Here is a 13,807-nt window from a genome sequence, read left to right on the forward strand (position 1 = left end):
TTGCTGTAAAGCATTGTTTGCAAAGGATAGACATAACATATTTCATACATCCTGGTCGAGCTTGAACTCCTCTCAGCTACCGTGAAGAGTTTTTAGAAGCCTAAAGGGAGCCGCCGAGAACTATTCGTGGAGATATCAAGCAAATATTAATGGGTTGCACAACACATGCTGCACGGAGAGCATCTGAGGTTCTCAGAGACAGCTGAGATCCATCAACACATCTGAGGACATCACGATGAAGAAACACAGAAACTGGGACTGTTTTGAGGGAAAAGGGAGCGTAAAAAGAAAGCAGAGACTAATTGTTCACGAAATTGTCTAAACTCATAAATAATATCCCACTGAGACAGACACAAAGGCCCAAATGTGCTTAACGTTACAAATAAAACTGCTCTGGCATCAGTGAGCGCTCAAATTAATCTTCGGTTTATAGAAAATGACTAGCCTAAATTATTTATGCTGTCACACTCCACGTGAATGCAAATTATGATACTTGTAGCAAATCTAGTAAACCCTTCTAGCATCTCCAAAAGCACTGTACGCAATTTAACAGCAGAATTACCTGAAAGACACTCGGATATCCCAAATGGAGACAGCTGATGTCCGACCTGATGCACCACCTCCATTATCTGTCCCAGAAAAGAGGCTTCGGAAGTGGGGAAGACTAGAAGAGGAGTTGGTCTTCCAGGAGACTATGGGCCTGCAGACTTGATGGTCCATAGTGAGGACCGAGGAGGAGGGGAAGAAAGAGCCGAAGGGGAGGAGAAACGAGTACACCCACCTCTCTCTCCTTCTGACTAACAATAGAGAGCTTCGACAGGCCCAGGAGCTCTTACAAGAGAAGAAGAGAAAAGCGGCCCCTTCTCCAGAGAGTCTGTCAGTCAAACTTTTGAATAAATCTTTTCAGAGGATATTTATATTTTTATGAAGGCTGTTTGGGCTGGCTGCTTCTAACATATGATAAAGAGACAACATTATTTAATAAATCCAGCAAACACTTTGTTCTTAAACTCTTTGATTAGTTATCAGTGGACATTTTGTTTTTTCCATAAATATTCCATAATAGTGTGCTGACATTTTGCTTAAAGCCTTTATGCGTAATGGATCATAATAGTAGTTTAATGGATTAATTATGCCTAATGAACTTTATATTGCCTTGTATAATCAACACAAATAATATAACACAGTTAACACTTTATAACACTTATATACAATGTATTTTCAATTTGGTTGTAATTACAGTAAGATATAGTGTAGCACAACACGTTATGAATAATTATAATCGAGTATTAGTTTATTACGTGGAATAATGTGCAATCATTATTACAGCAATTATTGCTCAATAATACAGTGATGTTGGTTATACAAGACAGCTGTGTGTATTAAGTCCTGATTGGTTTATTTTGAATTTTTTCTGCTTTATCAAATAAATACTTTAAACACTACGCAGGGATCGTTGAGGAACAGTTGCTAACATCTCAGGACAATGTTTTTGGGACATTATTAGGGAGTGCTGATTTATTCGGAAATCAGGAGGTCAGAGCAATCTACACAACTACTCCATTATCATCATTAACCACAAACATCAATGAAGAACGTTCTAATCTTAAAGTTTGCTTAAGATAACACAAGGTTAAAAACGAGGGCGCTGATGCTGGTGCTGAAGACCTGTCTGATTAAATAATCAAGCAGAACCAACACGGTCGCCATTCCAACCGAAGATAACCGCTTCGACTCTCTTTGAACAATGAGCCTCATATCTCCAGCTCCTCCGGTGCATGTCCGGGGGTCTGGTTTCAGTGCCCCCCACAGAGGTATGAGGAGAAAGTGGCAGACAGGGTTTATCTGATCCACCATCGACTCATGGACTCACATCAACAGGCTCTCGAGCTCCCATCAGCCATTGTGGCTTCATCTCAGTCCATTCGATAGCCATTGAGACTGAGATTGAAAAGACCAGGTCAGGGCAAAGGTGAAAGGCTACACTAGTTGTTCAACTCTATACATCTCAACCGGAATAGTCCCCGCCCTAATAGACGACCACAATGAACTAGCATTGGCATTACAACATGACACCACTTAGTGTACTTCAATGTGTCCTAATGATAGGGGGAGTATGCTGCGCAGTGTATGGTTACGTGGTTGCCAGGTTCATGACTGTAACTCAGTACGTATGTGAAAGTAATCTCTTCTTGCGTATAAACCACACTAAAGTGCGCAGGAGACCAGACATCCATGCTCACCTGTGAGGACAGACGCCAATCGCTATTGTAAAGGAGCTGAAGTAGACGTCCTGCTTGTTTAGATGAAATTCGATGCAACTTCTGAGCCATACTGAAAATATGTAGGGTTGTGTAAGTGATGTATGTCATTTTTGTTATTTTAAAATTAGTGCTGTCGATTGATTAATTGCGCAATTGAGTAAACTAATAGCCAATATTCTGAGATTGTGGGCAGGAATATATGCAACAAATTTGTTTGGGAATTAAATAAATATATATGTAAATAAAAAAATAATAAAATAATATATATATATATATATATATATATATATATATATATATATATATATATATATATATATATATATATATATATATATATATATATATATTTTAAAAATATTTTATTTATTTTTTTCTTACATAATATACATAATATAATATAATCCAAGTAAATCAGCTCCCTAGAATGAATCTTAATTCTGACTGCAACTCTTTCCAAGCTTTTTTAGAAATATGTTCAATTGTGTCTTAAGTTCAAAGGAGGTCATCCTGATAAATGGTCAGTTCTCTGGGTGCTCATATTGAGTAATCTAAAATAGCCTCTGCGCCTCAGTTCAGTTCAGGACCAACTGAACATTAGTCTGTCTGAGTCTGTGAGTCCTATTACACTGTATAAAATTTATTATGGCTATTACAGAGTACATAAAGTACCATCAATATTACGAGGGTCTGTAGCACAGAAGTAATGCTGAATTTCTCAGAGTTTGCTGATCGGTCAGACACAGGCTAGGAAACACATAAGAGGAAGTAAATTAATGGCTTACAGGGGAACACAGCAAATGTTGCATATTCTATAGGGAAACGCCACCAAAAAGGCTTAAAAAGTGCATTTCATGATCAATAATCATATGGATGCTTGCCAAAGCAATAATTAATGTAAGCATAAATGATGTGATCACATAGTGCTCAGGCTTTATTATGTGAAGCTAACTTTTCCCATTAAAGAACGCTAATAAACCAATATGGGAGCAAACAACCAAAGCAATGGCTCAGTCACCCAGACTGCTTAATAAAAACCTTAACGGTTTTGGTGTTCAGACGGTTGGTATATTTCCAGGCTGGTACACAGATGACACCTGCCCTGGCTGGTTTCAGTGGAGGTCTGTGGCTCACAGGAATGATTTATGGCCACAGCCAGCAGTGTCGTAGTAAATCACATAGGTTACAGAGCACAGGTAATTGAACCAAATAATAAATTCACTCCAATGAGCACGTCTACCCATGACAGATTAAATTACTACAAGATCTCCTCCCCCCAGCTCTGTCTGTTCAGACGGCCACAGGCCCGAGTTTAATATTAGTGAATGTCTTCCACACTATATGTGCCTTTTTCATTGCCTGAAGGGTCTGACGAAGAGTTAATGTTATTTGAAGTCTGACACACCTGTGGGAGAGATTTATACACTGGCGTAGTTGCTGATGGGGAATCGGATAATTGGGGATCTTAACTCATGAAACTGGTGGAAAATTGGGGCTGCCAGTATAAAAACACTCTAAAATCAATACGCCATAACAAATTCAATACTGTCAATATAAAAAGAAAAATATTTTATTTAATAAAATAAAAACTCAATAAAATTAATATTTTTTTCTGAAAATATAACTTAATTTTTTTATGGATACAAAATATTAACATTTAATTATAATATGTTCTGGCTTTTATAATAATAGTAAACACATGGAAACATGGAAAAATGTTGAGGTCAAAAATACCTTCCACCATCAGCTTTATTAATTAAAATACTACTACTAAAAATAATAATGTAAAAATATTTTAAAAATCTACTTTCTAGACCAAAATAAATATGCCAACGTCTAAAAATAAAGTTCTAAAAATATTAATATTGCATATAATAATTTGTATTAAATAATAAACAATATTTTTACTATATTTCTATAACTAATTTCAAACGTTTAAGCAAAACATTTCAGTCAAGTGAGCTCCATACAGACTTGAAGTATTCGTTGTAATGCTGTTTTTGTTTGCACAAGCGCGCAAACATTTCAAAATTCATTTCAGGTTTTCGGAAGAGACTCCCGTTTCCCATTGACAGGAAGACTGAACATAATCCCTGCATAACAGACGGGACTTTCTACAGGAAACCCCGAGCCGAGTCCTGCAAGCTAACGCACTAAACACCTGTTACAGCACATGTTGTGTCAGTTACTGATGAATCCCCCAGAGACGGCGTTCATAAGGCATTACCGGAGACCTAATGCTAAAGCTCAACTCGCTTTCACAAAATTTCACATTAATGGTTAGTAGCTTGTTCGAACCCCAGTATAAAGTACAGCGACACTCTCCTTATCGAAATCTAAGAAGAAGCACGAAGACACTATTTAAAGTGCATGTGAAATGCGTCCCAGTTATCGTTTTTCATTCGCCGTCGGTAGACACAAATAAAGCACGAGCTGTCCTAAACCCCTCTACGCGGCTCCAGAGATCATTATTCACACAATCATAAACATTTCATTTCTGCGCTCCGCTCGAACATTTCCATTTCCGAGATCAAATTCCTTTGTAGAGCCTCGAGCAACAATCTGACACTGCAAGCATCAATCTCTCAGACAGTTTCCACGGCTTCCCGTCACTTCTCTCATATACAACGTCGAATCAATACGAGAGACAAATATCTCAGATATTACCAGCAACACCCTCGCACGCATTGTGCACGTGAATATCACATATAGCGTCTATAATTTACGATGTCAACATGGCACTTGAAGGCAGAAGTGAATGTTAATGGTGTTGATAGGTGAATCTCTTGAGCAAACGCACTGATCAAATCAATAGGCCTCTGGAGAGCGAACGATGGACTCGGTATCTGAAGCTGTCAGACAGACACAGACTGACAAGAATTTCAGTATCAATCAATGGCAACATCGAGCACTGAAATACGGTTCTGTGCAATATCTCCCAGGGAAAGTAGCAAAACGTTTTCAGTCGTAAATAACATACCTGCAATGATCAGTCCTGATCTAGAGGCATCAGTGAAGGCGGTGCTGTGCATACAAACGTTACATAATAAAATTGTCAAAAATATCAAATGTAAATATCAAAAATATTTATTTATCGCATTTATCAAAAAATCTATCAAATGTACTTACAGATACAGAACACATACAGAAACCTATTATATATAAAAAATGCTACATTTCTAATTGTATAAAAATAGTATGAATAAATATGTATAGCAGTTATATTATATTACATTACATTGTATATGTTTAGGGTTTATATATATATATAAAATAGCATTATAATTCTAACATTATAATATAATATTATATAAACACACACACACACACACCTATATATATATATATATATATATATATATATATATATATATATATATATATATATATATATAGATAGATAGATAGATAGATAGATAGATAGATAGATGATTAGAGAACTATTATTCCAATATAAAATATACAATATATACAATTTAATAATAATAATAATAGTAATAATATATATATATATATATATATATATATATATATATATATATATATATATATATATATATATTATTTACAAATTAATATTCATGCTTATAAAATAAAGAAAGAATAAATAAATAAATAAATACTTTTTTTGAAAATACTGTAATAAAATTGTAATAAATGCAACCCTAAAGAGAGGTTTTATCAGATGAAGTTTCTGTAAGGCAAATCAGATGAAGCTTCTGTAAGGCAAATATGTCTCCAATCTATAACTAAATATGTACACACACACACACACACACACACTTTCTCTCTGGCAGACAAGCTGCTCTGCTCTTATTATTATGACAGTCCTAAGGCAGCGTCCGGCTCAAAAGTGTTCAGACAGCTGATAAGAATGTTTGCATTGTAATCCCCGAGCGTCCCGTTTGCTTTACCAGCCCTGTTTGCTCTGGCAAAGCTGTTGGCCCATGCAGGCTGCCAGAATGAAGAGCTTGCAGAGAACAGAGGGGATTGTGGGATTGAGAACCGCAGTAAGATAGGGCTTAGATAAAGCTGCTGAGAAAATGCTGATGAGAGTCGATTTGGGCTTTAGGACTTTAGAAAACACCCTGTAATGTCATTACCTCATTCTCTCTCAGCAAGATCTGGGCAAAAACAAGCGGACTGACACCCTGAAACACCCCGTACACACATACGGCACACTTTCTGTTCCACGCTCACAGGACCGGACGTTTAGAAACGATGCTTTGCTCGAACGAGATTCTGTAAATCTCTCCATAAGATAATTAAAAGTCTAATTTACGACGCCATTCATCATTCGAGGCCACGGGCCAACCAGCTGTGCAGATGCTGAGGTGACTTGACACCATCTTTGGAAGCAGCCAAGGGCTCCACGTGACCTCGTGACTCCTGGCTCTGACTCAGAACGAGAGTTTAGAGGTGTGAGGTTACCGGCTCTGCAGCTTAACATCTCTTCACATCTCAAACCTGACAGGGGATAAAAGACTGGATATAAAAGAGAGGAAAGGTGAGACAAAGGGACATCACTGTGCTAGATCACTGGATATCTTCCTCAGATCACAGTCTGCCATCCGCTATATCCTCTCCATCCTACCATCTTACAATAGATAGGAAACCAATCAGCATTTGGATGAAAGTATAAATCAAGGGCTAGATTGACAATGTATTTAATAGCATTACCTTTCACAACATATTTCATATTATTAATAGTATTCTTAAAATTTAGTTTTATAGCTTTAGTTTCAAATATGCTGTGTGCTAATAAAGATAAAGTCCAAAAAAATTAATATGAGCTCCAGGTTGTCAGCGGCTATTTAGCGCTCATGAAATTTGGGAATCTGTAGTGGTTTAAAACGAGTTATAATTTGTTTGGGGTAAATCTAATGGTAGCTTTGGCTGGGGCCGTCTCATTCACATAACTTTAATCCTGTGAGCTTTAATGCTCGTGACAAAAACGTCCAGTGGGTGTGATTCTGATGGTTTTTTTCCATAAAAAAGATGAATGTACATATAGTAAAATTTATGTGACTTTGTGTGACAAAAAGTATGTATCGCCACAGTTCTGACTTGAAACGTCTACCAAACCTAGCAAATAGTATGAACAAAAACTAATGGGACTTAAAAACGCAATCTCGAGCAAGTCGTTTCAGTTTGTTCTTCGTTCTCTCATCTTTCAGCTGTTTTAACACGAGTCATGTTTTCGGCAGGATTCGTACAGCTATAAAGCCAACGTGATATCTCTGGAAAAAAATGTTTATGTTTATGTTTAACAACCCACAAATGCACAGAGCAATGCTGTCATCGGAAATTATCCTTAAAAGATGAAAGGATAGTGCAACGAAGATTCCTCTACTTTTAAAACGAATGTTTTATTGTGAATATGAGCTGAAGAATGAATGCTGTATCACATGCAGGTAATCACACTCGCTCAGTCCATCTCTCTCTCATGAGCGAGCTTTTAACACAGTAATACGGTAAAGCTCAAACTCGAGTTGTATAGTAACATTTTCGAATTATTAACGCTTTTAAAGTGACATGTCGCAATTTGAAGTAGTTCTGCGTACAAGATGTTTTTAAGACACTTAGCTGCGTCCTAAAAGCTATACAGCATACAGTATTAGTATTTATCATATTAAATGTATACATGAGCAATATCTCACGTAAATATAGATGCTGATGAATATCGCTCTATATTAGCACAGAGCTACCTGTTGTATATTATAGCAAACTTCATAAAAAAGTCTCTCCGTTAGCTCACAACCGAGTTATTAAAGATTTCATTTGAGATTGTTCTCTCCTGCAGGCTGTCCGTGAGAAACAGAAATGTTTCCCCGGTCTAATAATCCCACGCTGAGACTGCTTAAGTAAATGTCATCATTTCTGTTGAGTTCTGCGGTTGATGGATGACCACCGCAATTTCAACATCGCACGTCACCGCGGCCGCTAAACATCCTCGTAACACCACGTTATTGTTGCGGGCCTCACAAGGGGCGTTGACAGGGGAAGTAGTTGAACCTCATCTGAACCAATCACGGCCTCCGCTCTGACATTATGACAAATCCCAGTCCTGTTCAATTACTTTCTCTATTTCCTGTCTCCCGGTCTCCGTCTAACCAACTCTGACAGTTCGAATGTCAGTTGAATCTCCGCAGGACAACGTAAACCCTCAAAAAGTGTTGACGGCTCTCGCTATAGGGGATGAGAATGGTGACATCTGCTAATCTAATGCAGACTGCAGTCTCTCGGGGCTGGATGTATAAGACGGGTCTGTCTGCAACAACGACCAGAGAGAGAGAGCATGAGAAAGACAGAAGACATGCCTTTGTGTCTCATCTGTGTTCACTGGAAAAACAGCTTACTTTCTCACCTTCTTTTAGTTATTAATGCTCACCTTTGAGTTAGGAGCCAAAGGTTTTAACATCGTAGTGCAATAAACTGAGCTGGGTAATGTCATTGCTGGACTTGCATTATCGTTAATTTACCTTCGGAGATCTGGACAGTCTCCGTTATGTGGGCTGAAAATACACAATTATCCAGAAGTATGACTGGGAAGCTTATTTCTATGTACAGTTGATATGTGCAGAAGTGTTTATGAACAACAAGACTTTCAAATAGATTTTTTAATATTGTCATAATTGTCATAAAAATGTACGTTTTTTTGATATTCATAACAATATTATTATATACTTCATTTATATAATTTATTAAAAATACATAAAACCTTTTTGCTGTAGTAATTAATTTTAATGATGCATATAGAATTAAGTATTCACAAGTTATTAATGATTATTTTACATACTAATATATATTTGTTAAAAATGATTTTGCATGTGTGTGTATATATATATATATATATATATATATATGTGTGTGTGTGTGTGTGTGTGTGTGTGTGTGTGTGTGTGTGCAGCATAATCATATGAAATTAAATGTTCAGAATTTTAGAATTTTTAAATAGTTAAAATCTAAAAACTATTTAGTTTTGAATATTTTAACTAAAAATTTAAATAATACTCTAATATATGTATTAAATATAAATAAGATATTTATCAAAACAATATATTTTTACAATATTCCTCATATTGACCGTTTACTGCACTTTTACAGTCAATTATATACCCTTTAAAAAAACGTTTTCATGAACTAAAAGAAGTAGCAATTCAGTTCAATGTGATTTTCTCTTTGAGCCTTGGAATTAAGGCTCTATTTTAGTTGCTGTACCTTTTATGATTAACATTTGCAAATGACCTCTGTTATAGTTGGCTAGCATCTCCGCATGCAAAATAAGTAATAATTCCCGGCCGACGTGCTAAACGCCAGCGTTTATATATAAATGCGTGTTAAAATGAGCTCTTTTGCAGCTCACAGTTTTCATAAACAGCCTGGACGGATATTAGATTTCAGAAAATAAAAATGTTCCACTATACGGCCTTTTTAATCTAGCAGAGCTACAGTGGTGCATGAAGAACCATTAGAGAGCATCGACGCCCCGAAGTGCCACGTCAGCTCTTCAGACAGCCTTAAAGAGAGGAACGCGCGAAGATAAGCAGAGCGAGCCAAAAGGCATCTTTTTAAAAGCATCTGAATTGGCTCCAAATCACTCAGAGAACGAAACGCTAAACCACAGAGCCAGAAAGACAACAGAGAGACGCGAAGAGATCTCCCTAAAGCTCTGCCTTTCATCTTTCTTATTCATGCAAGCAAATAATCATGCACAAAACACAATCGAAAAATACACAGCTAAAGGATACGACAAGCTATGTGCGTCTGGAAGAAGTCAAGGATGGGTATGTTTTTTTAAAAGAAGTCTCTTCTGCTCAACAAGCCTGCTTTTATTTGATGCAACATACAGCAAAAGCAGTAATGTTGTGAAATATTTGTACTATTTAATGTATTATTTTAATATGTTTTAAAATGTGATTTTAAAAGCTGAATTTTCGCATCATTATTCCAGTGACATGATCTTTTAGAAATCACTCAAATTTTATGATTTGCTGCTTCATTTTTTATTATTATCATCATCATTATTATTATTATTTTGAAAAGAGTTGAGTAGATTTTTTAGGTTTTAAATATATTTGAAATAGAAATATATATTTTTTATATTATAAATGTCTTTATTGTCGCTTTCGATTAATTAAATTTAAAATAAAAGTATTAATTTATATAATTTCATAATTTAATAATAAATACATAATGATTTAAATATACTGACTCCAAGCTTTTGAATGGTGTAACCTTACAAAAGAGTTTTATTTCAGATAAATGCTGTTTTGGATCTTTCTAATCTTGCAATTCACCAATTACACTTTAAATATTGACAGCAATAATAAAAAATGTTTCTTGACCAGCAAACCAGCATATTAGAATGATTCCCGGAGGACTGTGCGACACTGAATATATGACCTTTTTATTAAGTTGAACAACTGACGGTCGAAAATTGAAACAATGGTCAGAGTAAAGCGAGCAATCACATTACAAATAACCTGATTTATTCTCCTCCCCTTTCTGTTTTGTCCAATAAAAAGCCGCGATGCCACCCACCTGGGTTGTAGTTTAAGTCCATGACGGGACGGGGGCTCTATCTATCCAGCACAAAGCTCCGTCCTGCTCTTCTCATCTGTGCATTTCTCAAGGTTTGCCTGCTCTCATCCTGTTGCAGACGTCCTTTCAGCGTGATATTCGGTGCGCCTGAGGAGTCACAGCATCGCCGGTCAACAGGTTCTCATGCGCAGCGTCTTTGGCTCGGATGGCGTTCAGCGATGCACTGTGACGATCTAGCGGAAGGCGAGCAGGGAAGCTTGGCTCATAAATCACGGCCGCTAAGGCTCTCGGGGGGTCCCGGCCTGGCCTGTAAATTTGACGATCGAAGAGCGGGCACTCAGCCAAACAGCTCGGCCCTCACCACGCTCTATAAATACAGACAGAGCTGCTACCGGTCGCTACAGAGAGGAAACTGAGTCCTCTAGTTCTTTTTTCCTGTTGCACTTTGATCCGTAGAACACTTTTAGAATCTGCTAATTTTCTTTTAATCTGAAAGGAACGATGCTGATGCTTTTTTCAGTGTGACGTGAAATATACGGCTCACAAAATGACAGAAAAGCATCATGCATTTTGTTTGACATTATTATTACATGTCTTTACATGCTTTTTTTTTTTTGGAACATAGATGAGGTTGTTGGGGTTTTTTCAGAGAAAAAATATTTTAAAATAATTAAAAAATATATTTTTATGAATAAATAAATATTTACCATGTACTCACAAATAAATACATAATACAATTATTAATAAAAATAAATAAACATATTTGAAAAAAAACTAATAATATATTAATAAATATTCAATATGTAAAACAAAATATTTGCATAGATACATAAAAAATAACATGTATTTAAAATAATTATTTGAAATAAATAAATCACCAATATGATATTATATACAATATATATATATATAATTATTTTTTTTAAATAAATAATTTGTTTTATTTATATGATTATGTATTTATAAATATATATATACAATTAAAAATGCATAAATAAATATATGATGAATAGATAATAATACATTTAATTATAGTATAGCAATAAATGCAGTACGTACATGTTAAATATTTATTATAAATAAATACTTAACATGTATGTACTGCATTTATTGATAATAAAAAAAAACAATAACTAAAAAATAAATAACTAAATAAATAGATATTGGATGGATTAATGAATGAATGAAGCGCGTTTTTGGAGCTTAGCTGCATCTGTCCCCATTCACTCATTCTACGCAAATATTCTTTTTCCCGATGTCACGTGTTTGTGAAATGACCCGAGGGTGATCTACAAAGTCCGTCCCTTCAAGTAAACGTTACCCACGCAGCTTTAGCATCCACTGACCCAGCAGTCAATGACAGTCTGTGACAGTTTGGGTCGCTGACACTGTCTGAAAACTGCTCTGTGTGCATGCGCCCAGTGTATATCCGCTCATATCTGCTATTCTGGATATGTCAGACCCGCGAAACCAGTCTAGAATGTTCCCTAGAGTGTCAACACCGTGTTCACTTACACATGAACTATAGAGGTCGAAGGTAAATTTAATGTAAAAGCTCAACCTGATCTGTGCTGGTGTGTGTTTGTGAGAGGGAGAAAGAATATTTAGAGGGGCTTGAAGTTTGCTATGACAGCCAAACATCCTCTCTGTTACCAGCTTATGTAACTGTCTGTGTTTCCCGTTTTGTCTCTGGCATCTGTATGCCTGCTTACACACACACACACACACACACACACACAGTCACTCTTCATAAATACACAGACTTCTTGACATCTCACCTAAAGTCAAACTCGCCCATTTTCAATTACAGACCTTAAAAACGCTTTGGAGAGCCTGGTCTACGTCTCAGAGATACAATCAGAGCGCCAGTGACATCTCAACCTCCGTTTAGCTCTGGCCGCGATGCCAAAAGGCTCCATCTGTGAAACGCGCAATGTAGTTCTGCGACTGAGAAACACAAATATTTCTTCCCGCATGCGTTCATTCGACAGAGCTTCACAAAAGGGCCGATTTGCATAAACATTTTAATTCGTTTCGATAATGCATCGAGAAGCGGCGCAGACACCGAATCTTGAAGCAGAATGACCTACTTATGCTGTGCGTTTATGGCCTCGGGTCCGTCTGTGGCTGTAGAGCCGAAGATATGAAAAAAGCCCGGAGAGAAAGAAATAGACCTTGAGAGAGACAGAACAATGGCAAACTCATTTTCCTCTCCTCTGTCTTTTCAATCATGCTGAGCACAAAAGACGTATCCCACACCAAGAGCATTCTGGGATATCTGCTGCTCCCTCATGGTATTGCGGCTGCTGTTTTCAATCTCGGGTGGCATCAATCATTTCCTTTGACCAAGAGCCCACTCAAAACTTTAGCTATGTTAGATAAAGGCCTCGAGTACCACACAGTTTCCTTGTACAACCCTAAGTATCCTTGTTTTAGCAAGATGGTACGTGATTTGCTTTTAAATGCTTTTTATTAATAAATTATGCATAACTAAAGTTAAAAACTAAAACTTATATATATATATATATATAAAACATATCTAAAAATCCCTAAAACTAAACCTAAGAGACAAATATAAATAAGTAAAAACATATTTTACTACAACTTAATAAATATATAAACAATTAAAAACAATTAATACAAATTATAACCCCACCCTCCAAAAATTGCTTAAATTCTAATTAAAAAATAATAACACTGTAGTAGAGCAATTAACTTTTATGACATTTTAACGAATCCTTCACTAAACACTGTTATAATTTCTTCATAGTTAAATAAAACTTAAAAAAACTATACAGGTGCATTTAAAAAAATAATAAAAAAATAATTACAATAAATAAAATAAAAACAGAAAAAATTAACATTTTTCTTAACAACACATCAGACTAATATGATGATACATAAGTTGAACTTTTATGACATAATTGAAACTTTATTAAAATTCTGTTCATTTCTATAACCAAATTAATAAACTAAAACTTAATAAAAACTATATATTT

General features: G+C 35.9%; 1 protein-coding gene across 3 annotated transcripts in view; it reads right to left on the reverse strand.

Annotated features, from left to right (window-relative positions):
- Positions 1-13,807, reverse strand: part of arhgap24 (Rho GTPase activating protein 24) — a 92,100-nt gene that overhangs the window by 24,889 nt on the left and 53,404 nt on the right. Inside the window, exon 1 of one of the 3 annotated variants that reach the window (XM_043221721.1) lies at positions 10,809-10,930. The exons of 1 other annotated variant lie outside the window; for it this stretch is intronic. In XM_043221721.1, coding sequence (XP_043077656.1) covers positions 10,809-10,830 — 22 coding nt within the window. In that variant the 5' untranslated portion in view covers positions 10,831-10,930. Of the gene's footprint in view, positions 1-562; positions 740-10,808; positions 10,931-13,807 lie in introns of those variants that run through there. One more of the 3 variants, XM_043221720.1, reaches the window with a different exon arrangement.

This window comes from Puntigrus tetrazona, chromosome 21, assembly GCF_018831695.1.
Source record: "Puntigrus tetrazona isolate hp1 chromosome 21, ASM1883169v1, whole genome shotgun sequence".
In the NCBI taxonomy this organism is placed as follows: Eukaryota; Metazoa; Chordata; class Actinopteri; order Cypriniformes; family Cyprinidae; genus Puntigrus; species Puntigrus tetrazona.